The 27628-nt window shown below is 37.2% G+C and overlaps 1 protein-coding gene across 6 annotated transcripts in view; it reads left to right on the top strand.

Moving 5' to 3' along the window:
* The window catches only part of fmnl2a (formin-like 2a), a 54344-nt gene that overhangs the window by 18258 nt on the left and 8458 nt on the right, over positions 1–27628 (top strand). For 3 of the 6 annotated variants that reach the window (XM_087803443.1, XM_087803440.1, XM_087803441.1), the window contains exons 4-20: positions 6009–6085; positions 9378–9461; positions 10796–10951; positions 15393–15501; positions 15582–15658; positions 16887–16980; positions 18821–18895; positions 21370–21480; positions 21639–21788; positions 22803–22904; positions 22973–23264; positions 23827–24036; positions 25256–25276; positions 25701–25825; positions 26663–26865; positions 27019–27253; positions 27317–27385. In XM_087803443.1, the coding sequence (XP_087659569.1) occupies positions 6009–6085; positions 9378–9461; positions 10796–10951; positions 15393–15501; positions 15582–15658; positions 16887–16980; positions 18821–18895; positions 21370–21480; positions 21639–21788; positions 22803–22904; positions 22973–23264; positions 23827–24036; positions 25256–25276; positions 25701–25825; positions 26663–26865; positions 27019–27253; positions 27317–27385 (2190 nt within the window). The remainder of the gene's footprint in view (positions 1–6008; positions 6086–9377; positions 9462–10795; positions 10952–15392; positions 15502–15581; positions 15659–16886; positions 16981–18820; positions 18896–21369; positions 21481–21638; positions 21789–22802; positions 22905–22972; positions 23265–23826; positions 24037–25255; positions 25277–25700; positions 25826–26662; positions 26866–27018; positions 27254–27316; positions 27386–27628) is intronic. The other 3 variants (XM_087803445.1, XM_087803442.1, XM_087803444.1) reach the window with 1 other exon arrangement.

Below are 27628 nucleotides of genomic sequence, written 5' to 3'. Positions count from 1 at the left end.
TTATTTTTTAATTAAAAAAATATATTTTACAGTGGTGTTGGATACTGATACAGTAACATGGAAAAAAACATGCCAATTGTTTAAGTATATCAATATTTTATCACACCTTGACAAGTGTGTGAATCATTATTCTGACTTCAATTCTTACTCAAAACTGTAGTGTGAAAACCTGCTAGTTGTCTAAGTCCTACCACACCAGCTAAAACAATACCTGGACATTGAACCTGTTCATTGGCATAAAAATGCAATAATAAACAGCCACATGTGCAAGTTAATTGCACAAATTGTAAATGAAAAAAAAAGATTTCTACAAAATTTGCTCATAAAGTGATGAAGTAAATATATTTTAAAATGTATTTATTTTAAATGAGATTTTCCAAATATTCATTTATGTTAAAAATGGCAAAAACATAAATGTATCTTTAAAAAGAAGGACAAAACTAACTTGTTGCAGATTTTCCTAAATGAAACTCTGTCGATCTGTAAATAATAAGTAGTTATCAAATTCCACTTTATTTAAAGCGTCAAATCATAACAAGATTATGTCAAGACACTACAATTTAACTCGGACTGTATCGGCGAAAAGAAAACCCCGCAAAGGAATTAAAGGCAACAAGAGATTGCGAGGCAGAGTCCGGCTCTTCTAATTGATTCAGTTACATCTCCTGGCAGCAAAGCAACACGACTTATAAGAGGTCTCTTAGCAACATGATAGAGACTTGTGTCATCATCCCAGCAGCCGCCTCTGTCTCTGAAGCAGACGGGCGGAGGAGGAGGCCACTGAGCTGCCAAAATGAAGTTGTTTTTCGCGTCAGCCTGGGAGCAGAGAAGGAGTGCTGTGAGACCGGACTCGGCGATAAACAAATTAACTGTCGGACTCTGCCAGAATACCAACAATGCCGGTATAATTTGATTTCTTTTTCGCCGGCTGAAAAATTTGCATCTCAAATGTTGCGGCCGACAGCGTGAACCTGCACAAACCTGACCCGGACTAGTGTACCTGAGCAGATGCAAACACTGAGAAGGAAACAACACTCATGAAAACGTTTCCAAGATATATTCATATCACGCTTGTTTTGGGGAAGTGCGAGTGAGATGTCCAGGACGCTAATGTTTAATGTCAACATAAGTACCATCATCCAGATGGTTGAGCGTGTGACGCATGAAGATATCCGAGAGGACAACCAGAGATTGTCCCAAGGTCCCTGGATAGGTCGTCATCTTCGTCCAAAAAGACAAACTTAAAAACTTCTAAATACCTCCCTTTTGCTCGTCTGTAATGTCCCTCTTGTATTGAAGCTAGGGTAATTCTAATTTAGATATATTGAGGTAATTCTTCCAGAAAAAAAACTATATTTTAAGCTTGGATAATCATATCTAAGGATGCTTCCGTGGAACACCAAGATTTATTTAAGTAAAAGTTTGTTTTATGGCGTTACTTAATAGTTTGCTTTAGAAAAGCGAACAAAGGAAAATAGAGTTTTTCATTTTCTTCCGGAAAAACCCCTATATTTTAAGCTTGTTTTTAGCTATAGTTTAAAAAATAACATGCACACCAGACGGGGAAACACGCTGGGTAAGTACCGTGAGCACTTCCAGTCTACACTGGTGGTACACTGAGGTATTTGGATGTTTTAAGTGTGTCTTTTTGGACAACATGCATTTTTGTCTATAACTCCTAAAAAGGAACAGATTACTCTGAAAATAATATCAATTTGACAACAACATGAGGATGGTTAATTTGAGGTGAACTGTCTCTTTAATTCTCAAAAATCAAGTGCTCATAAATCTATTTTGTGTTTGTCCAAACAATACGCTGTGAAATGTAGCATGATAAATATCATGTTTTGTTAGCACAGGAGGCATCAGAACACAATGTCGAAGAACAGTGTGACATTTGTTCGAATAATCATCTTGCAACAAGATACCAAAAAAAGGTTTGTTGGCGTTACCGTCGAGCTACTTCCCTCTCTGGTTATCTGAACTCTGTGACTCTGGGGTTGTTCAAGGTTGACAGGAAAGTAATGTATCTTTTATTCTAGCGAGCTCTTCAGTTCCCTTTGGAGATCCAGATCGGAGTTTATCGCACGTCAAGTTTCTAAACCGATGAATGTAGTCATGTGGTCACCTCGTGAAAATTCCCACACGTGGTGTCTAATTGATAAGGATATAAAAAATAAGAGTTGTTGCTATTTTATTTGATGTTCAGGAAAAGACGTTTTGCACTGAAGCAAACATTTTCTTTTCAGTTGGGATTATTGTCCAAGCATAACATCTGCTAATCTCTAGTGCTTGTAATTATAACATTACGCAGTAACAGCTGTGCAGGGAGAGACCCCGCGGCATGTCATGCAGCGAACGGCTGTAATCCCGAAAATGACATTCTTGGATGATCTGCGGAAATATGAGTTCTGTTTATTCTTTCCTCTCCTCCATTATTAATAGAGCAGAAGTGATGGATCGCCTCCGTAATACGTGCGGCGGCAGAAGGTTCTCGCCACTTAAAGAGTCCGACTTGTCGCCCCCTTTCTCCTCCGTTCGGTTCGATTCTGAAGTCTGACATCATCGTTGCCGTCGCTGATAAAAGGAAGTGATGAGCTCAGAGGCATGTGATTGTGATGAGGTGGGAGAGAGGCTCGACTGGAAACATTTGCTGAATCTGTTTAGAACAGGAGCAGGAGGGAAGAGCTCTATATAGTCAGAAATAAAACAGTTTTTGTTTTTTTAAAGAAATGGTTTGTTGTTGTGGTTCAACCATTGATCTGTTTTTGGCTTCATAAAGTTCTTCATTTGTTGATCTCAACAATCGAATACTACAAAACTTTGTGACGAAACAAACAGAAACCTTGTCGATTTAACAATATGTGAGTAGGTCTGCGAGCTGGAACCTTCATTAATCTTTCTTTTATCAGCCCGGAGACAGATTGATATCCTGCTTTCAAACAATAACAAACTCCTGTTTTGCGAACCTTAATATTACGAAGATAAGTAACGATTGTAATTGCACCAATTTTTATTACTATAAAATCTATAAAAAACATGTCAGAAAATCTGATGCTTTAGTTATTAAAACATGCCAGTTTCTTTGACTGATTTACACAAAAAAAATCAAATTAAAACAAAGAAATCATCAGTTATTACCAGCATTTATTTGTTTACTTGTTCCTATCTTTTTATTTTAACACTTAAAATCAGTCATTTTGCTTGTAAACATCATGCATATACAATTGTAAATCATCGTTTATGTGGTTCATTTGAAAATTATTATGTCAATTGAACTTATGATAACCATCATATAATTAATATGCATGTCATGGATCATAAAATGGTGTCATTTGATCATTTATTCATAAAAACATTAGGTACCAAATCATTTAAGACACTTTCCTTTTCCGACTGTTGCTTTTTGAGTTGGAGCCTTAAACAGAACATTAACTTGGACAACATGGGTCAGTTATAAACTAATAAGGAGTCTTGTTTAGTTCAGAGCAGTAAATCAGGATGGTTCCTATTTTTAAACCAAAAACTTTTGGAACAATTGCTTGAGCCATAAAAAAATGACATTATTTTTTTTCCATGATTTACAATTCCATTAACTAAAGTATTATATTTAGAATTGGCTTGAACCATTTTTTCTCTCCTAATTTATTTATACTTAAGATATTTTCCTGCATAACTCATTTCATTGCTTTTACATCGCACTAGAGTACAGAGCGTCTTTCACTTTTAGTAAAGACCAGTCATTTTCAGTGCGTGAACCCCCTTCTTTTCTCCGGCCTGGTTTCACTTCTCCTAAGAATCGATGACTCTCCATCTTGGATCTTCTCAACATGCTGTCTGCCAGACGCACAGCTGCTGAATGGACAAGTAAAGGAGAGGAGGGGTCAGCATAGACTGCATGGAAGAGAAGTAAAACAAGGAGGTTATGGGGAGGAAAAGGGGGGACACTAAACGACAGGACAAGGGAGCACGGAGGAAGAGAAAGAGTTATGGGCTTCTTTCTACATTCCTGCTTTCCATCCCCCTTTTTTCTTCCAACTCAAACAATTGCCACTTTGTGCAGCAGCGAGAGAGCTGGAGGTCATTGCCTCTGCTTTCCATAGGCCGTCTGCATGCATTCCTTGGGCCTCGTCTCGGCCAATCGGCGGCCGCGGAGGAAGAGATCCTATCCAACAAGTCCCCAAGAATGTATCAACCATTGATTTGTTTCCAGGATGACCTATCCTAAAATCTCTTTTTTTTTTCCCCCCTTCTACACTCTTTTTTTCGCTCCTCCTCCATCCCTCCCTCATGCTGTCCTCACCCTCTCTTTCTCCCTCACTGTCCACTCCTCCTCTCATGTCCTGAGCAGCTGGTAGTACTTAGTGTGGAGTGGTGGGTGAGGGAAAAAGGGAGGGAGAGCGGCTGGGGTTTTGCCTCAGAAAAAAAGAGCCGGCACAGAACCCCGAAATATGCTCCCGCTCCTCCACACATACACACAAAAGGGCGACTCCCTAATAAAAACACTCTGTTTTTCATCTCGTCATGTGCCAAAAACACACACCGCCCAAAGCCCAGAGACACCCGGGAGTGAGAGGGGTGTGTGGGAACAGACCTCATGCCTCTGGATGTTATAAAAGGGTTAAACATGGAGCTGTTTCCTCCCTGATAAAATAAAGAAAAATACAATATGTGACGCTGGACCCGACGCATCTTGAGGGAAAACTTCATTTGGATAAAACATGTAAAGAAGTGAAGACGTAGACCGTTTTGTAAATACACATTTAGTTTGGATCCTGACCTTGTTTGCTCAAATATGTTGGCCCTTTGTATAATTGTGTGTGACACCCCTGGTTTTTTACAGTAAATTAATATTTTTTAACAGTTTTTTCCTTCCATTTTTTTTTCTTCCATCAAATTTAAAATACTTTTAGTTTTAAAAAACATAAAACAAAAAATTAAAATATAAGTTAAGACATGACAACAAATCATAATAAATCGATGCATAAAATAAAGGTGGTGATAATAATAATAATAATAATATACTCTTTTAAACCCATCCACAGTTTATTTTGTTTCATATTCTTAAATATATATATGTCTAGTATTGTTGAGTACTTGACTTTGGTGTTGTGATAGTGTAGTAACAAGTATATATTTGTAGTATTGTCCAGTACTTGACTCTAATGTTGTAGTATTTACAAACCACATGACTCTTGACGAAGTCGTAACTGCTTTCATTTGTTTTCAAACCAAAATATGTCCAAACATCAGCTTTAAAAGCTGCTTTAAAAGTCTTTGTATCCTCTCGTCCTCAGTCATCGCCGGGATCTCACAGGATTTTGATCTTCTCTTAAATGTGGAGGACGTAATGACTGCTGCCATCTAAAGTTTAATTGCGACACTTTAACTGTAATTACCCATAAACTGTAATGTTTTTAGACTTCAACTGAATAATTAAACAATGTTGGGGGTCTGTTAAAAAGAAAAAAAACGTGCATATATGTGCTTATTTAAGCAAGAAAAAGTGGGGCCCTCGAGGGGTAAAATCGATGTTCCAATTGTTCCCACTGAAGCTTGTTGGTCTCGCTGTTCATCTACTTTGCTGCCGTTATGTAACCGCCTGAAGGGCCTTTTGTCCCGTCTGTTGATGAAGGCAAAGATGAGTCGGCTCACGTTTTCAGCAGCCCTTTCATTCGCTCGAGACCAAGAACGTCTACATAAAGCTCCATCAGCAAGGAATGTGTGTGTGTGTGTGTGTGTGTGTTAAAGAGGGTCAACAGGGCGGCCAATTAGTTGCTTGATTTTATCACACGGCGAGAAGAAGGGTTGAGCGTTTATTTAAAGAAGCAGAAGCGGCGAACAAGATCACGGGATCAGCTCCATATTCAATGTTTCCAATGAGTCAACTCGACCATTATCATGGAACGTTCTTTAAAGTTTATCTGATTCAATGTCCGTCTAATCGCTCATTTTCAAAGCATTCTTTTGTATCATAACCACAACTTCTCTCTCTCTTTTTCTTGTAGAAATTCAGGCGGAGGGTTCAAGAGTCGACGCAAGTCCTGAGAGAACTGGAAATCTCATTGCGGACCAATCATATAGGGTGAGTCACGGCAGGACCGGTACGAAGGCCTCGACGGTGTTTAATGTCCCAGACAGAGGTTTTTTTTGGTGGAAAAGTCTGGATTTTTCCAGACAAACCAAATCTACAGATGTGCACTCGAACCCCCACCAACCCCTTCCAGGTAATGTGGGGGTAACATTACCCCGAGAGCAGTTTGGCACGCCGATGACGGATGGATTACGAAAAAAAAGGCTTCTGGACGGAAAATCTCTCAGATTTAGTAAAATATTAACAAGAGCAGAGTGACCTTAGAGAAAGATAAACGCTCATCGAAGGAGGACGAGCTCGAACCTGCCGGAGCGGATATTGATTCAGAGATCGAGAGATCGATATCTGGACATCGTCTCTGCTTCGTCTAACTCCTGATCTGAGATGATAGTTGGATGATGGATTACTCTGGAATTAATGTGAATAGATGCTCACCAGGAACCGTCTTTACATGATGCGGTTTACCTTGAAATCCTTCAAGAGATGGATGAGCTGATATGATGAGAAGACTGATGATGGATGAGTTTCCTCATCTTATGATTAATGCACTTCATTTATTCACCTTTTCTTTATTTTCTTCCATCTGGATGAGATGACGAAAACAAATACACTTGGTGTTCCATTGACTTGTTAGATCCAATCGAAAACTTACCAAATATTCCAAGCCATTGGCGATCTCTGGGTCAAGGTGGCCTGAAAACGAATGTGTTTGTCGTATCCCTTGTGTTATCTGTGGGTCAAGGTGACTCGGTGGCCTAAACACTATTTTGTTTGTGGTATCCCTTGTGTTGTTTCTGGGTCAAGGTGAACACGAGGGTTAATCAACTTAAATGTTCTTTCTAGAAGTACTCGACAGAAATAGTTGTGTGGCTGTAACAGTTGGGTATTTTTTGCATTATTATTAATATTTTCCAGTCTTTTTTTTTTCTGAACATCCATACATTTTAAAGAATACTTCACATCAGACCTGATCAGTTCCATTATCAAGTTTTCAAAGCTCTTGCGGAGGAGAAACCTTGATGGAGCCTGGATGAGTAGCTGCTTATTAACCTGGAAATTCATGTGGTCAATAGGATAGGGGACAGAAGTCTGAGTTATTATAGGCAATATTTTCTTTTTTGTATTTGAAGTAGTTATCTATGAAGTTTTTTATTTGTCAACAGTATTTGTAGAAACATTGCCAGCTCAATTATAGAGTAAACTATATTGTTATACTTTATGCAGTTTTAGATTTGGATGCGTTCATTTTTCAGGCTGTTGTAATGATGGGTCGATGAGGCTTCATGAAACACTGTATTATGATACAGTGTCTTCATTATTAGACTCTGCTTTATAATCTTTGGCTCTTATCTGATAATTCAACGAAACTTGGCGTCATCCTCAAACTGAGAGGGCCATCTAGTTGCCTTTAAAAAATAAAAAGCTGTATCACGATACAGTGTCTTCTCTCCCAAACGGTTTCATGAGGCCTGGCCGACCCACCACCTGGTCCGTGGATCTGATCGGGGGGGATTTGTGATGCAGATGAGCAGCTGGGAGGGATGCAGGCGGTCACTGGGGAGACCTTGTGACAGGAAGGGGAAGCCCAGACGGCGTCCTCTGGCCCCGCTCTGTTGTGACAGTTACACAATCATCATCAGATGCTTCGTAAAAAGCATCACGTAATCCCTCTGTTTTTCTTTTACTCCCGCATGGTTTGTGTCCCTCGGTGTCTCAAACCAGTCGTCCACCCACACACTACTTACGCCGTGTTTACTCACTGGTGCCGAGCGCAGGATAAACTTGAACCCGGGCATGACAAGACGTCTGTCAGGGGTGTTTACAGGGATTACCCGACTGTTGTTACAGACCGTATGCCGGTAAACTAGATTACTATAATAATCTACTTGATCTGGATTAGACGGTGGAGCGTAATGGCAGGGAAGGGGGTGCCGGGGCGAGGACGGAGAGGGGACAAGATGTCACCCCCGCGGACAGTGAGGGATGATCCGAGGTGAAGCGGAGAATCCTGCCTGTGTTTTAAAAAGACAGCTTGTGCGTGAGGCTGACGCGGACCTCGGCTCGCCGCCCGCCTCAGTGGTCGGCAGCATGTGGTGAATAGAGGGGATTGTTTCTTATTGTCCTGCGGTAATGATTGCCATGCAGTTGGACGTGGACACGCCTCCCCGCTGCCATGACCGGGCACCACAAGGCACCACTTTACTGGACGCTCACTTTGCTGTTACCGATGTTGTAAACTCAACAGGAGCGCCTATAAAAACACGAGGAGGGGAATTTAAAACAGGTTTTAACTGTAGTTAGTCACCATTAACGCCCGTCTGGTGACCAGGCGAAGAAACGGACACACAAACTACTGCTGGAAAAGTCATTATCCTATTATTATTAGAACTGTGATGTTAAATATTGAACATCCTTCCTGCTCGTACAAGGACATCACATTTTTGTTTTCCAGAACCATTAAAAAGGATCTAGTTTACCTTGACCTGCTAAGCACAGGATGATATTGCAATAATACATCAGTAACAGTTTTCATTGGAGAAATCTCTGAATTTATCAACATTGTTCTATCAGAGGTTTCAAATTTGACTCGCAGTATAAATAAAGATGATAATAGTAGTGGTATAAGGTAATTTTATTTTTAAAATACAGGGCCTATTGATCATTAAACAAATATTTTTTACCCCAAAATGACTTCCTGTTGAAAGACAAAGTTAAGTTATTGTATCCTCCTTGAATAGAAACATGCAGTACTCACCAAAAAACTACAAATATTCAACTGCATTGCAGCAAGATTTTTTACTAATAATAATTATAAAACTAATATGCTTTATCCTGTTTAACATTAGATTATTATTCACATTATTCTTATCCTCTATAACAGATGAAAACAAATTCAACACCATGTGTTTCCAATTTCAAGTAACACTATTCAAAGTAATGTTTCGTTTACAAATACTGTAGATGGTTAGTTAGAAAAAAGGTCACATTTCTACAGATTTTGGGTTTCTCGTCTATAAAGAAGCAATTCGTTTATAAAAGAAAATGGTTCTTCAAACATAATAAAACTTTTTTTTTCAAAGAATCCAAATTGAAACCTTGAGAACTTGGCAACATCACTTCAAACAACAAAGTCAAATGTACAGATAATACATTGAAATGTCTGCTAACTTTCATCTTCAGTTTAAATTAATATCTAAGTATTATGTGAAAATCTAATATCATTGTGAATAGTTTTGTTTATTCATTTATTAAATTTTGATTGTTCCTTTCTCTGCTCCTTCAGGTGGGTTCGAGAGTACCTAAATGAAGAAAACAAAGGTCTGGACGTTCTGGTCGAGTACCTCTCTTTTGCACAGTATGCCGTCACGTAAGTCGATACACACTTTTATTACACTTTTATTTGATTCCACTATTTTTTTTTTCTGTTCACGGTGAATGGAGGTCTGGACAAAGCTGCTATTCTGCGAGAAACGCTGCTGTATCAGACACACTGCGTCACTCCCGGCTCACACATTGGCACCTCTGTTTTACAAACTTGAGTGTTCTAGTCGTGGATGGTGTTAATGAGTCACGGACGAGACCCCCTGACTCACACCCCGACCAAAAACAACACACATAAATCTCCTTTGTTACTCTTGCCCTGAATTAAACCTCTGGACAGTTTAGCTCATGTTGTGTATCCATCCTCAACTTTCTACGATTTAGACGCCGGATTTGGTTGGATTTTTAGAAGTAAAAAGTCTTATTCATCCGTTTTTTTTTTTAAGGTTTCTTGTGGATTGTTTTTATGTGGCCCTACTGAGGTCAAAGATCATGTAAAAACTACTTTATTTTGATTTTCTATTGTTCATTATTAGTCTCTTAATATGACTATATGGATTTTTATTATAGGACTTTTGTCATTTTGATAAGTATTTATTTCCCCCATTCAATTAAAAATAATTAAAATATATTTAACATGAGTTTAAAAAAATAAATAGAAGTTGTATAAATGCAAAAAAAATAATGTTTTTGTACATTAAGCTTGATTGTATTACTTGATTTAGGAATTGTTATCGTTTTTTGTTAAGGTGTCTTGTGAAATTAATGTTTTTTATTGTTATTTAATATCTTTTTATCTAATACAGAACCGGGAAATGCGTGGCCCGGGGGCCACATTCGACCCTTTGACTGTATTTATGTGGCCCACTTAAGCTCAAAGATTATAATATCTAACTATTCTAGTTATATTTAGCGGCAAGTAAAAAATAATACAGGGTTTTTGATGTAAGACTTTTTCTTTGCTTTAGTAATTTTTGTGGGTATTTATTGCACTGAAAGATTTATGTGAATATTAAAAATTCTTAGAGAAAAGGGCTTTTATATTAGATTTAAAAAGTAAATAAAGGTTGTATAAAATACAATAGGATAATAATTTGAGCATAATGAGCTTGATTTTATAACTAGAAATTATACTTATTTTTACTTTGATGGGACCTCAACACAGCCACTGTATATAATGTGAGGAAATTGAATTGCCCACCACTGATCTACAGAGACTTGAAAAACAAAAGTTTTTTAAAAAGGTGTGATTCTTAAATTAAAGGAGCTTCAGATGGTAAAATGTAAATGAGAAAACTGCTCGGACAATGTTTTAAAACGTATTTACAGGTTTCAGAGAACCACATCAGGAACAATAAATGCAATTGAAATGTGTTTCAGGTTCGACGGAGACTCTCTGGAGAACAACCCGGAGGCCATGATGGATAAATCCAAGACCTGGAGTCGCTCTATAGAAGACCTTCACGCAGGGAGCCCTCTGCAGTCGCCCATCACCGGGAATGGCATCACGAGAGCCGGGAGACACTCCACGATACGGTAATACAGAATTCATTTAAGCCTCATAAGAAGTCACACTTTTCATGACGTCGCCGCCGACTCTTGATGTAGTCACAAGTCCTTATAGACCTTCAATAGCTCAAGTCTGGATTCTTTATCAAGCTCAAATCTTTTCACTGAAACCATGATTTACCATGAAAACATATTATTTAAAAGGAAACTTTAGTGACCACACACTTGTACTGACACTATTTCAAATGATCCCATTATATTCACAGAGGCCACCACCTCATTCATTAGTGTGTGTTTCTACTAATCCTCGCTGTCACTCCGGTGATGGGTTTGCGTGCACTCGCCCGTGTTTAATTCCTGAAAACACACAACGATGTTTATTGTGAACCAGAAACATTTGCCTTTTAATTCTGAAAGTCAAGTAAAAACTTTCTTTAATCCTCTGTTCTTTTCCTTCTATTGTCTCCAAAGAAATATACTTTTTGCTAAGTAAGTACCTTGTGTAGAGAGATTAGTGCTGGTGTTACCTCTGACTTTGACTTAAACTGGGCGTTCACTGTGTAAAGTCAGTTGTTTAAAGCTGAGTTATTGAAGTTATTGTACGTTATTTAGTCCAAAAACTCTCGCCCACTAAAGCAATTTACGTGGCCCATCTGATGGTTGTAGATTAATGTTGATATGGTGACCTATAAAGAGGCTGATTTTTAAGATAAGATTAAGACCAATAATTATACAGAGACTTCCGATCGCATAACAATTGATGGGTATTTGTGCTACAAGATGTTGGCCCTTTTTGTCATTGAGTTTTAAAAAACAGATCTTGACATAAAGCATAGCAACTAAATACAAAATGTAGCTATATTTATGCATAATGTCAACAGTTGAGACTCATTTTTGTTTAAACAAGGTCTATTAAAGTATTGTTTTGCTAGAAAATACAATCTTAAATTGACCAAATGGAGTGAATGCCCAGATTAAGTTCAGTTTAGTTGTGAAACGTTGTGATGGCGTTCTACTGTATATGGTTACATACACTTGTATCCTTGATATTGTTCAATATCTGTACTCTTGGTGTTTTATTAATTCATTTTTTCAAAGCTTTATTGATTTTTCTTTACATACAACACATCAGGGTAAACGACAGAAAAGAAACAATCTAGAACTAATAAAATACATATTAATAATTCCAAAATAAAATAAAGTATTGCTTGTACGTTTTGCACACATTTTCCTAAGTACATTATTTACCAGAGGACACCAACATCTTTGCTCCAAAGGGCACCTTGTGACCTGAAAAGCTACCATCAGTTTAATACACTTTTACAATTACTATGCATTTGCGTTTGTCTTCTTATGGCCTTATTTTACGAGTCAACAGTTCATTACAAATACTTCATATATAATGTGACTGAGCTCTTCAACTGTAGGTGATTGTGTCACTCATGGTGTTTTCTTTAAACTTGCTCCTCGGCTGGTTAGTCTTAAAGAACCTGTGTTAATTATCCTCTAACAAAGTTAAATATTTTCGGCTTCATCTATATTTATAACTTGATCCTTTGGAAGATGAAGCTTCTCTTTAATGTTAAAGTTCCAGATTTGTACTAGAAACCCTGAAGGTGTTTTAAAAGTTGAATATTAACCTGGTACTTGTTAGGACAGCTTTTTTTTCTTCTGTCATCCATTATTCACCTCACGGTAGAGTTAGAAACGCCACACAGTGTTGTCACTATCAATATGTTTTATTCATTTAAAAGTCGATGTCTTTCCTCGACGCGTATCCTCGAGTCTTCGGGAAGATGAAATATGCAAGGAAAAATACCGAACGCATCAACTCTAGTTAACCTCTGCTCCGATGACTGTCGAGCGCGGTGCTGACTGTGTCTTCTGCTCTGTCCTGGTGTTCCCTCATAGTCATCTTCTCATCCGTCTGCCAGTCTTCAACAGCAGGCAGGTCACAGCTATCGCTCTGCTGGCTCACAGTGAGCGTCCTGCAGACGGTTTCCTGCCTCCCCTTCTCCCTCCACATCCACAGAAGCCCCGACTCTCTGTGCTCTCTACCTCCCTCCGCTAGAGCTGCCAAGTTGTTGTCCTTCTGTCTGAGTCGGGGATGTGAATTATTTGCACTGCCAGCCTCCCTCCTGCGCTTCAGACTCCATTCTCTTCTCCCTGGAGCAAATAGGTTTTCTCTGCACCTTTTGTTCCTGCATCTGTGTTCGGCTCCCAGAAATGCCAACCCGTGCACAAGCAGCTCTTGTTTGACGGCAACTTTCACAACTAGATTATCCTAAATCCTCTTGCTCCTTCTACAGTAATGATCATTTTACCGAAGTGATTCGATCCCTCCTTTCCATTTGGTAGCTGCAAACGGAGTCGGGTGTCAAGTCGAGTAACTTTTTTCTGTTTTCTTTAAACTGCCACTGTGAAGGACACAGAGCACGGCCGCCTGTTCAAAGTGTTCCCAAGTCAAACGGTATGTTTGTGATGTAGATGAGTTATGATGGGTAGTTATTGAGTCTTCCCTTCCTTCTAGTTGTTTTTGTTGTTGAAAATAGATGTGATTGTGAATAGTTTTTTTAATCTTAAGACATTTTTATTTGTGCAGGATGATTTTCTGGGACTCCTGTGTTTTTCTTATGTGTCTTGACCTTTAAAAGCATGTTTTTTAACTGTGTATTGTTTTTGATTGTTAAAGCGCTTTGTGACCCTGGTCTAGAAAGGCCCTTAAAAATAACCTTTACATTACTTAACTTACTTAATCCACTTACACTTCTATGGAAAATAATCTACAACACTTTCTAAAGGTCAACCACAACCCCCTAATGCCGCACAAAAATAAAAACTCATTTATATAATTTCTGTCCAGTCGTGTTACTGTGTGAAAAGTGCTTTATTCACAAAAATATATCATATTTTTAAAAGTAACATGAGCTTGTAACACTTGACATGTCAAACTCTTATTTCAGTCAAGTTTTCTCAAAATAATTAAACCTGTAATCTGGTTAAAATGAATAAAACACAGACTATAGTTGGTTTGTTTTTACATTTTTCTATTTGAATATGAGGTTGGGGAGCCTTGTCCTAAACTGTCTCAGCCACATCTGAAGGATTGTTTAAAATAATAAGGTTATTATTTGATCCAGATCCAACAAGATTTAACCCGGTTTCAGCTAAAATAGCTTTTTTTTTTTGTTAAGATTTGGAGGATTTGACAAAATTAAATTGAAAATTAACCTGATAAAAAGCAATATTGAAGGATTTTTTTTTCAAATAATCAATTTAAAGCTGTAAAATGTAATTATTTAAATATTATTATTATATTCGTCACACAGTTGTCACAGCGGCAAGTTCACATTAGGATTTCATGTAGATAAAAAAAGATTTAAATGGAAGCAAATCATCCGGCCTTTTTTGTATTAAGAGTTATAGGACTCAACCAAATTCAGTTAAAATAAAGCTGATAAAAAGCAATGTTAAATTAAAAAAATGTTTAAAATAATACATTTTTTAGTTGGGAAATTTAATTATTTTAGGAGAAGATGATCTGGTGATATAAGATAATCCTTTATTCCCACAGTGGTCACAGCAGCAGGTTCAATTAAAAAAAGAAATGGAATAAAAGATACAAACATACATGTATATTAGATTAAAGATGCAGTGCACGTATTCATATAAACACAAATATGAATTCTATAATAAAATAACAATGTTAATAGTGATAAAAAAGTGTGTATATCTCAGACTTCATCTCAAAAATGATCATCTTGTTCGTCTGATCGTACGTGACATGTCAAAACAGGGCAGGTTTTCTAACATTTTGCGGCCATTATGTAATTATTGTTTTTTTTCGCCCGAGATGAAGAAACATCTTCTCCTCGTTTCCTGCCACGCCTGAGTGTGGATGTTGAGGAATGAGAAGAAGTGGGGAACAAATATAAAGGTTTATTTTGCTGCTCCAGATCTGTCAGTGTCGCACGGATCACGCGCCGACGTCTCCGAGACGAGACGATTCACACTTTTCTGCACAAATGCTGCTTTTTCTTCACCCCCCCTGGTTTATTTATACGCGGTGTTGTGACTCGCACACGAGTCACGCCTCCGGGCGGCGCGGCCGACATGATTCTGCCTGTGTTGTCGTTTAAAAGATACTTGGCCCGAGGATCGCCCACAACACATTGAGAACTGTTTTTTGTTTTAGTTGTTTTTTTTCTCATGTTGCCACAGAAACGTCTTTGTGAAAGTTCAACTGTTTTTTTTTGTTTTTTAATAAGAAGACGGCTCTTAAAAAACGACGTGGCCCCCCAGACTAGGCTGTAGATTATCAGGCTTTGTACTTGTTAATGTAAGTTAGTGTGTCACTTTAATCACCGCTGTGTGAGGGCATCTGTTTTTACCCACTTCTGGCTCACTGCCCTTCAGCCTAAATAGCGGCTTGAAAAACAACTTCACATCATTCTTTTCTCTCTTTAAGGTGCAACACGTTGCCTATTCGGAGGACGCTGAAAAACTCCAGACTGGTCTGTAAGAAAGACGACGTCCACGTCTGCATCATGTGTCTGCGAGCCATCATGAACTACCAGGTCGGGCTCATGACTCGGTTTGATGGGTTTTATTAATAAAGACGCGTCAAAAAATAACTTTTTTTCTTTTCACCTTCCAGTACGGCTTCAACATGGTCATGTCGCACCCAAATGCTGTGAATGAAATTGCACTAAGTCTCAACAATAAAAACCCAAGGTGAGTTCCAGTCCCAAACCTCCCGCCATGTTAATCTTGTTCTTTGTGTTTTTGTTCTGTGGGATTTGAGGATTTACTAGAAAAAAGAAGAGTTTTTTTTTTTTAATGCAGGTCACATCACTTAGCCAGCACGGGCTCATGTAAGAAAGGAAGTCCTGCATTAAAAACACAATCCCATCCAAGAATGTTGGTGCTGGTCCAAGTCTTTTTTCAGAAATATGCAATTAACTCACACACACGATGATCCTCTCACATTTACTCTGTATCCTAAAATCTGTGGCTGAAGGAAAATCTTATTTTACATCGCCAAAGGATTGCGATGTTATTGAGGGTACTTTTTGCACGAAGGTACTAGTGGTACAAACATTCCTTCGTCTTGTTTTTGCAGGATTCCATATTCTACATATATGACCATATTCTATGATATCCTTCGGTTTGAGGTGATCTCCTTAGATCCGATTATAAGCTTTTTTTGTCCCTCTAAATTATTGACCAGATATTTGACGAAAACCATTTTTTATGAATGTTCTTCATAGTTCATTTGTCATTGATATGACTATTAGTACATCTAAGAAACATTTTAAGATGATTTTCATAATGTCATTGATGTCCTGATATAAAAAAAGATCAAATATTAAGTTAATATATCAACAGTTGTAAATTTCATTATTAATTTACCTCAAAATAATCACCTGGGGGTTCGAGCCCACACGTGTTGAGGTACGGGGGCCAAATCCAGCCTAAAACCAACCCTAGTAACTAATAAAGATACCAGTGATAAAGATAAAGAACAGTTTATGTACGTCAACAATTCTAAAGAGACTTCCAATAATGGTAAAATTGAGGTTGAAGGAAAGGTGGGAACTTAATACTTCAAATATATATAATATTGTAACTTTTCGTTCGGTCCACGACCAAGAGTGCTCAAAGATTTTGTCCCTTCATGTGATTAAGTTTGACACCTTTGTTTAAGACAGTTGAGCCTCAAATGTGTATTATTCTCGTGTATCTACTACTGACTATTTAGACTTAAAAATCTGATGAATAAAAAAAACAAGCATCAAAATGTGACGTGTGTACGTTAACAGGCAGGTGTGACAGTCCAGTCGAGTCAGCATCTTAATATGCTTTGTTTGCTACATTGTTCACTTTTACTGCAGCACTTGTTGTTTACAAGCCACATTTTCCCTGAATTTCTCTTTAAGTTGTTTTTTTTTCTTCTCCACAGGACCAAAGCGCTGGTCCTGGAGCTCCTGGCGGCGGTTTGTCTCGTGAGAGGAGGCCACGAAATTATCCTCTCTGCCTTCGACAACTTTAAAGAGGTATGTCTACCTAAGAGGACACGATCCTGACGTTGCCCGGTTTCACCTGCGATCGGGAATGCTGGAAAAGGCGCTGTCGGACAACGGCGTCTGGGGATCTGATGAGCGGATTAGCTGCACCGGGTTTAGCTGCATGACACAGGAAGATGAGGGATCAGTGTGTTAACTGGATTTGGAAGATGAAGGTCCAGAATAGACTGTTGTTACCGACGGGTCCAGTTCAGCAGCAGCAACATGGATGACATAGATTCAGGGAAAACATTGACACCCTGAAATAAAAGTTCTCTGCTGTGTTTCAGAAGCAACTGTTGTACATTAGAGCACGTCTGAGTTTCTTCCAGCGCAGCTGCTGCCTTTTTTTTTTTCTTTTCTTTTTAATTTAAAGGCGACACTTGAAAGCGTGGACCCGGCATGCTAAGTGACTTTGATATCTGGGCTCAGAAGTGGGCTGAGTGTGCAGCCACTCCACTTCATTACTCTGAGGTTTCTGGTCTCCACTCGCCCTCTGCCTCCTCACTTCTTCGGCACGCTCCGTCTCCCTCGCTGCCCTCTAGATGAACCGTGTGAACGTCTGAGCTCTCTGACAAACTCGAGCTCAAAATGTTAAAAGAAAGAGCAGCGTACGGTGGATGAGCAGTACTTATGGAAGTATATCAGTGACATCAGAATAATGAATGGTTGAATTTAACAGTTTAAAAGTTAAAACTATGATTTTTGTTTTAATTATAATTGCATAAATATATGTCTTTGTTTTTATTGAATAATTTGATTCAATCATTTGTATATTGAAAGGTTAAATTCGTTTTTTTATGTAAATATAAACAATTTTAACATTTTAAAAATGAATTAATTTTGTTTTACACATTGAGTTTGATTTTCTGATTCCAATAATTCAAAAATAAAATTTCACAATTCAATATTTTTTCATTTATAGCCTTTGATGTTCGATATAAAAAATGTTGGTGTAATAGTACTGCCAGGCATTAACAGTAGAGTGCAGAGGTACTCGATTGAACTTTCAGCCAATCACGCGACGTACACGTGATCATGTGACGATGTAGAAATAATCCCTGGTGTCTCAGTTCATCGTGGCCGATTCCAAAGCAACAGTATTGTCGTGTGGCTCTATTTTATATATATATATAATATATAACATTTTTACATTGTATTTTAAAGTCCGCTAATGAAAAAATATTGAATTTAAAATATCAAACTCTATGTGTAAAAAAACCCCCAAAAACATCTCATTTAAAAAATATTTACATTATTAAATGATCAAAAACTATTTTATTACTCTTTATTTACATTTTTTCAGTATTCACACGGGCAGAAAGAACCAAAACTAATACAAAATAAACAAAAAAAACAAACAAACAACAACAACACAGAAATAAAGTAAAAATACAATCGGGCAGAGTTATTTGTCATTTCCATCAAAAACTATTTTAAATATACATATTAATTAATTAAATTATTCAATAAGAACTAATAGAACCTTTCAATATAGTAAGTATTGAAGTTAATACTGAAAAAAAAACATTTAAAATGTTCAAATCAATTCCGATGGCACTGATATACTATCATAAATATTGTATTGACGTTTCTTCATTAATACATTGTGAGTCTTCCATAGGGTTGTTCTTATCATACGTACCATCATCAGACGATGTACTCGTTGTGATTTCCTCAACGGGTTACAGCGAAATCCCATCGACATCTCATTAAAGTTTAATATTCTCTGTATTTTTCTAACCCGTACGAGCAGCTCGTCGTGTTCTTCTCCGGACGCACGTTTTCTTTCCCGATGACCTCGTGACCCCAGCTTCTCCTTGTGTTGCAGGTCTGTGTGGAGGCGCAGCGCTTCGAGAAGCTAATGGAGTATTTCAAGAACGAGGACAACAACATCGACTTCATGGTAATTGCAGGCACACGAGCACGACTGGATCAGACCACGGATGTGAAAAACAGTTAATATTTGATGATATTTGTCTTGAGTTTGCCATGAAGGACATTAGCGTCGATTATCTGAAAGTTACTGCAGCTTCTATTTGTGTTGATTGGTGTGTGAGTAGCTTTTCATGACGGGGATTTTTTCTTTTAAAGTCCGCTACGATTGGCTCTAGTGTCGTCAGGTCACACTCCGTCATCTGACAGAGTTGTGTAACCGTCCTCTGTGTGGAAGTGTATCAGTATTAATGGTTGAATTTAACATTTCAAATGTTGAGAATGTTATTGAATTGTTTTTTCTTTTTTTCTAACACTCGTGTGATCTCAGGGTCAAGGTTGTTTTCAGGCCTTCGGGTCAACGTGACCCTGAGATAACACAAGGGTTTAGGATTGAAAAAGTAAAATAAATGATGTATATATATATAACCGTTTTAATCTATTTTTAATTGAATAACTGAATTCAATAATTAATATATTGAAAGGTTGAATCTGTTCGATTAAATAATTAAATTAAATTGTTTAAAGGCTACAGTTGTCAAAATATTTGAATTGGAAAGTATATTTTTTTATTCTAGAAATTGGGAAAATTAAACTATGTATTATTTTTTTCAAGACAATTTAGTTGAATTAATTTAATTATTTAAAACAACAATGGAAAAGTATTGTCTTGTGGCTCTGTTGTAACTGCATTTTATATTGAATTTAAAAGGCCACAAATAAAAAAATAGTGGAATTAGAATATCAAATTCTGTGTATAAAAGAAACTATTCATTTGAAAAATATTTACATAATTTCATTTAAACTAATCTATGAACTAAATGTAATTGAATTATTGAATTCAAATATTTAATAAAAACAAAATTACTGAATTCAAATAATGAATACATTTTAAAATACAAATGATTGAAATAAACTATTAAAAAATATATAATTAAATGTTATAAAAAAACATTTCAATAGAAAAATGTTCAACAATTGAAATTAAACCATTAATTATTCTGACGACACTTATTTACTTCCATAGAATCTCACTGTTCCTCCGACTGAACCATTCATGGCTGCATGTTAACGATCATCATCAAAGCTTCACACTCAACACACGCCGACACATCTGTTGCTTCACGATCCGGCTGACAATAGACTTTAATTTATCCGGCGTCGCTGCAACCAGCGATGTGGTCTGTTAGGAAATCCCCTCTCCACAATAACTGCGTCAGCTCTTTTGTCTTTTTTCACTTTCATCTTCGAGATAAACCGTCCAATAGCTGCGAAGACAGTTGGGAAAGAAAAATTCCCAGCCTGAAGTAAAATCCAGGCAACAACGTGACACGTCTTGACGAGTAAAACCAGAACGATGCGTCAAAACAGCTGTTGGTTCTTTAAACTGTGAAGTAAAAATCAACCAAGTTTTTACTTCAACCACATCAACCGTGTTTTATTAATAATAATAATTAGTTTGTGGAAGAATGAAGAATCGTCATGTCTAATGGTGACACATTTCTCCAGTTTATTGAAGGGAAAAATGTTTTTTTGGAAAGGAGGATATGTGTAGTGGGCAGTAGATAGAAGTAAAATGTGTAATAAACAATAATCATAGTAAGTATAATAAATACAAATACACTATATCAAGAGTGACAAGCTCACAGAAGGGGCCAAAATCTTCAAAACGTCTTAGGCTCGGACTCAACACAATTTATATTAAACAGTGATATTGACTTTTTAGGCTCAATGTTGTTGTTTTTTTAAATTAAATTAGTCACTTTAAAAAATGTTCAAAGCAACAACGGATTCTGTGTTTTTATCCCATTTCAGACGAAACAATTGACTTTTAAAGATGACTATGAAGATGAAATTGTTATTTGTTATTTAAAGTATAAATATATAAATGTAAACTAGTTGTGTATCTACACAAGGTAATTATTCAAAATTTATTTTTAAAAAAACCATCAATACATTTGTTTTGAAAAAACACATTTTGGCCCCAAAGTAAAAGCAATAAAGATTATAAATTGTTCCTGTTTAATACATTTTTGGTTATATTTTATTATATGTACTTTAGTATCAGTCAAACAAGTAGTGATGTGCTGATGAAGCTTCATAAAACAGTGTCATGTTGTTAAGAGGTAAGTTTGTGATGTTTCATTTGAACAGTTGTTCAAAAGAAAATAGTGCAGAGACCGCCATCTAGTGGACTCTGACAATAATGACACTGCTTCATGAAGCTTCATCAGACCATCACTACAAACAAGTCAATAGAAGCAGCTGATCACATGACCTCCTTGAGTTGATGAACTTGAGGCATTTCGGTTCCTTGAGTAAAAGTTTATTTTGGTCTAAATGCTGAGTCGGCCTTTTATTTCCATATTTCTACCATGTTATTGAGTTACGGCGAGATAAATGCCGTCTTACCGGAATAATGCTCCAGTTCTTCTCTCCCTCCAGGTGGCCTGCATGCAGTTCATTAATATCGTGGTGCACTCGGTGGAGGACATGAATTTCCGAGTTCACCTCCAGTTTGACTTCACCAAGCTGGGTCTGGACGACTACTTAGACGTGAGTACTGACGCCGCGGTCGGAAAAATACGCCGACGGACGGATTTACAGTGGAAAACATAACATTGATAGAGTTCTTGTGGTTGTTGTGCAGGAGGTGAAGTGAGCGCTGCAGACTTTAGATCAGGACCAGCTGATTTCTTGAGGTTCTCTTGCAGAAACTGAAGCACACGGAGAGCGATAAGCTGCAGGTCCAGATCCAGGCCTACCTGGACAACGTGTTCGACGTGGGCGCGCTGCTGGAGGACGCCGAGACCAAGAACGCCGCCCTGGAGCGAGTGGAGGAGCTGGAGGAGAACATGTCACACGTGAGAGTTTCTGTCGCTATAGTAACACCATCTTCACCAAACTTTAATCAGAAATTACAAATATTATACCTTGAGAAAAAAAAAAGTTTTGATTTTTTTCTCTACATGATTTTATTTAAACAATAATCTGTGTGAATTATATTTCCATATCTTTAATTATACCTGAATATTTTAAATAATTAAAATAAATTGTCCTTCTCTTATCAGCATTGTTTATTATTTAAAAATGTATATATACATATTATGAATTAAAAATAAAGGGGGAAAAATCAACATGAGGTATACATATCTATATATAGCTAACAACATTTTACTTATTTTAATTTAAATATTATTTGAATTTGTAAATTAACAGATATTTTCCATTTGATATTTTATCTATTTTCTATGTATATTTCTGTGTATATATAATGTATATAAATTATTTTCTAATAAAAACATATTTTCATACCTTTACTGTATTACCATTTTATGTTTTAGTATTTAAAATTATAATACGATTTTTTTATTCTAAATAAAATAACAAATTTAACATGAAAGTAAAATATTCTATTTTAGATATATATACATATATATATATATACATGAGAACTCGTATAATTTTTTCTTCATATCTTATTTTTACAATATTTTTTATTATTCATTATTTATTAATTATTATTTCTATAAAACATTTCAACTTAATTCATCACCAGTTTTATTATTAATATTTTAAGATTTGTGAATTCAAAATAATGATAAAATGTCCAGCATGAAATTAAAATGTTCTATTTGAGATATATATATATATATATATATATATATATATATATATATATATATATATATATATATATATATACACACACACACATTGAAGTTCTTTATTTCATTTTCAAGTGGATTTATAAGTATTTCTTTATTATATTATAAGTCATCATAAAAGTCATTTTGTATATATAACCAATTGTAGTTTCCCAAATTGTATTTGAATATACAAACATGACTTTAATACTGACTGATTTTCATCTCCAGATGACAGAGAAGCTGCAGGACACTGAAAACGAAGCCATGTCTAAAATCGTGGAGCTGGAGAAGCAGCTGATGCAGAGAAACAAGGACCTCGACTCCATCAGGGTGAGTTTCTCTAAAGCTGTTGATAGTGTCACATATTCATGGCCGTCGTTCTTCTCTCCGTCCTTTAGGAAATGTTCAAAGACACCAGCTCGCAGGTGCACACGCTGCGGCAGATGTTGAAGGAGAAGGACGAGGCCATCCAGCGCCAGTGCAACCTGGAGAAGAAGATCCACGAGCTGGAGCGCCAGGGAACCATCAAGATCCACAAAAAGGGCGACGGCGACATCTCCATCCTGCCCGCGCCTCCCTCCGCCACCGAGTTCCTGCCCGGTGTCATGAACGCAGCCGTGGGCAGTAACCATGTGGGTGGACGAGCGGGTGGTCCGGGTCAGACCCCTCTGATGCCCGTCAACGGAACATGTGGGTGGAACCTCTGTCTCTTGACCTGTCAATCATCTGTCAACATGTGTGTTTTTAGAAAGGTTTATGTTAGAATCTTTGGATTGTATCATCATTAGTCGTGTGTATTGGCAAGAATTTTGGTGATACGATGCATATCACGATACAGGGGCAACAATACAATATATTTTGATACTGTAGTAACAAGGATATTTGTGTAGTATTGCCGAGTACTTGACTCTAGTGTTGCAGAATTTACAGACCACACGACTCTTGATGAAGTCGTAACTGATTTAATTTGTTTTGAAACCAAAATATGCTTTAAAAGCTGCTGGAGTGAACTGTATCCTCTCATGCTCAGTCATCATCGGGATCTTGCTGGATTCCATCTTTGGGCTGCAGAGCATGTGACGACTGCTGCGATCTAGTGGCCAACTGTTTAATTGCAACACAAAAATGAACAAACGCCATAAATCTTTTGATATCGTCTCAAACACTTACTTATAAACCTATAAACGATGGGACTAGTTGCTTGAATCCATCTCTTCTTTTGAACCACTGTTGCTGTGTCGTCTCTCCTCAGTACCGAACGGCCCGTTGAACGTCCCCGCCGTCGCAGTGGCGCCGCCGGCGCCGCCTCCCCCTCCTCCTCCTCCGCCGCCGCCACCCCCGCCTCCACCTCCTCCTCCGCCCGGAGATATGTTCGCCCACATGCATCCCCCGCCTCCGCCCGCGGCCCCCCCACTGCCGGGCTGTGGCACCCCCACTGTCATCATGAACTCTGGGTTGGCGGGTAAGAACTTTTTGACTTAAAATGTGTCGAATGATTGAAATCTAATTATTTAGGAAGTTTATTATTGTTTAATATTTGTCAGGCTTTAGATAGAATGTGATTTATTGGCATTTCTTAACTTTACAGTTAATATTAATGGTAGCGTGTCTTAAAAACACAATACATTTATCAACATTTTTTGTGGCCCTCAAAAACTCTTTTTCTTTTTAACAGCTACTTGGACAAAGTGTTGTTTTTATTTACATTAATCTCGCATTTTTTTCGTCGTCAGTAAATTCACAGCTGCATGTAAATGTATTTCATTTTGTTTAGTTTATTCTATTCTACAGACAAACTTTTATTTTATTTTTTCTCGTATGTTCTTAGTTTTCATTCTGCTCTCTTTCCTCCCATTTTCCTGCTGTGCTGAGCTGAATTTATTCATTTATTTTTTTCAGCAAACTACTACCTTCTACTTCTACCATTGAGGGCAAATATTTATTCGTCATGACGTTCGATGAGCTAAATAACAACTATGCTAACATAATAGTCATATTTATACGTGTGGTGTTTATTTAGTATAGTGCTACTATCCTAGCAAGCTAATGCTACGTTACACTTTTTTTTTCCAACAACCCTTAAAAGAACCATTAATATCGGGCAGTATTATGTCATTTCTCTTTAGCGCTCACGTTGCTAATGCTAATATTGTATGGTAAAGTCCGAATTTTATACAATGCTCAAGTTGTGTTATGCTAACATATTTTGTTGTACAGTATATGCTAACATCCTAGCCCTAATATTTAATCTCTTAAAGTTTGGATCATAACACCTGGCTTTTTTAATGTTAAATAAACAACAAAAATAGAACTTTTACTGTGTTAATTGAACACACAATAAGTTGTTTATATCTTACGTGGATAGCCACACTCAGAAGTAATTTAAGTCACGTGACCATCAGGGCAACATTTTCAAAAGCCTGTGAACAAACAACTTAGTAGCTCGTAGTAACTAGTAGTAACTAGTAGTAACTAGTAGTAACTAGTAGGCGCTAATGGAGCAGGCGTGAACAAAAGAGTGTCGGTATTTCTGAGGTTAGTTTCTGCCACATTTACCGCGTCAGCAGCTTCAGCCCAGAACATAAAACCTTCATGATGGTCTTTACAATGTTTCTTCAACTTGACAATCTCACACTTTTCTCAATAACTCTCACTTCTTTCTCTCTTTCTCTGCCACTCAGAGGGACCCATCAAACTTTTCTGTAGGTTCTTCTTTCAGGTTCTTTCTTCCCCTTCTTGTTTTTTTGTTTTTTTTAAACTCCCGACTGTCTGTCCACGTCCTGCACGACCCGGCATGACTCTGTGTTTGCACGACTTTGTGTTGAATTCTTCCTTCTGTCTGATGATAAGTAGAACGTTTCTTATCAGAGTTTTGGTTTCTGAGTCAGAAGGACCTGCCGTGGCACGCAGCTGATAGAAGCTGCTGCTGGAGGAATCTGGTGCTGTTTCACATGATCGGTGTGACCAGAAATAATCAGAAATCCAGTTAATAAAAAAAGAAAGAAATGATGTTTTACTTTAGAAAGGTTGACGGCAGTGTGCGTTCACTCGTGCTCATTGTGTGTGTGTGTGTGTGTGTGTCCTCATGTGTGTGTCCACACGTTAACTTCTGCCTCTCTAATCCAGCTGTTAAGATCAAGAAGCCCATCAAGACAAAGTTCCGCATGCCCGTGTTTAACTGGGTCGCCTTGAAACCGAACCAGATCAACGGAACCGTGTTCAACGAGATCGACGACGAGCGGATACTGGAGGTAAACGATGCTTCTAGAAGTATATCAGTGTCTTCAGAATATTGAATTGTTTTGCTTTTTAAATGTTGAAACTTGGAGTTTTGTATTCAATAATTTTTATATTGAAGGTTGTGTTTTTCAAAAATAATTAAAGGGAAAATAATGTATCTTTACAAATTAATCATTTTCTTAGATACAAAATATACTTTGATTTTTTTATTTAAATAATTGAAAAATACATTTTCTAACTTCAATATTTTTAAATTGGTAGCCTTTTAAATTCAATATGAAAATGTTGGTATAGATGATTATTATTATTTTTATTTTGAATAAGGTTGAATAATATATTAAGTATTTAAAAAAAACAAAAAAACACATGTAGAGTTTGATATATTCTAATAACATTGATTTCGAAACACATTTTCTACCGTCAATATTATTTTTATTCGTGGCTCTTTTAAATTAAATATTAATATTTCTGGTGTGTTTGTGCCAACATTTATTATTGTTATTATTTTTTATTGAAAGGTTGAATTTTTTTTATCATTGAATAATATTATTAAGAAAAGAAAAATCGAAAAAATAAATCATAGTAGTGCCACCAATGGAAAAAAACAAACAAAAAAAAAAAAGACAACCTTTTATATTTTTGGTAAGGTTTGTCAACCTCTATCTAGAAAGTATCTTTAAATTTTAATAAAGTAATTAAAAAGTACAACAAAATCAACCTTTCTGTATATAAATGATTGAATTAACTTATTTAACAAAACAATTAAAAACATTTTTAAATGAATTTTAAATTGAATATTCTGAAGCACCTCCATAGACGTCTCACGCTCACCTCTCGTCTATTTTCAGGACCTGAACGTGGACGAGTTCGAGGAGATGTTCAAGACCAAAGCTCAGGGTGCGCCCATCGAGCTCACCATGAGCAAGCACAAGACCATCCAGAAGGGACCCAACAAGGTGACGCTGCTGGACTCCAACCGCGCCAAGAACTTGGCCATCACGCTGAGGAAAGTGGGCAAACCCCCCGAGGAGATCTGCAGGGCCATCCAGCTGTGAGTTGACTTTGATCTGAATTATTGATCAACTGGGATTCATTGAAAACTCTCATGGGTCACTTCCGCCCTCTAGTGGAGCGACACAGAATGGCTGCTCAACTTTTACATAAACCTTTTAGAAAGTACTGGAGATGAACGTGTGTGTTCTAGGTTCGACCTGCGGACTCTGCCCGTGGACTTCGTGGAGTGCCTGATGCGCTTCCAGCCCACGGAGAACGAGGTGAAGGTCATGCGTCAGTTCGAGAAGGAGCGCAAGCCGGTGGAGAGCCTGACGGACGAGGACCGCTTCATGATGCAGTTCAGCAAGATCGAGCGGGTCATGCAGAAGATGACCATCATGGCCTTCATCGGGAACTTCTGCGAGAGCGTTCAGATGCTCACGCCGGTACCAGATCCCCACGTTCATGATGTTTGAGAGGAGCAATCTAACGGTCGCTTCTTCCTGCAGCAACTTCACGCAGTGATCGCAGCCTCGGTGTCGATCAAGTCGTCGCAGAAGCTGAAGAAGATTCTAGAGGTGAAGAACTTTTGTATGAAGCGTGTCAGCGTCACAATACTGTTGGAATTTAATTACTAAAAAATGATAATTAAGCATTTATTTTTTCGGGGGCGAGTAATTAAACTGAAAATTTTTTATATTATTATTATATCATAGATTTTTTTATTTTAATAATTAAATTCAATTATTTTTGTATTGAAAAGTTGAAATTATCTTTCATTAAAAAATAGAATTCATTAATTTCTACATTGAAAAGTACAT

Source organism: Callionymus lyra, chromosome 12 (assembly GCF_982586985.1).
Source record: "Callionymus lyra chromosome 12, fCalLyr1.hap1.1, whole genome shotgun sequence".
Taxonomy (NCBI): domain Eukaryota; kingdom Metazoa; phylum Chordata; class Actinopteri; order Syngnathiformes; family Callionymidae; genus Callionymus; species Callionymus lyra.
The sequence above is the reverse complement of the archived record's forward strand: the minus strand, read 5'-3'. Positions and strand labels throughout refer to the sequence as shown.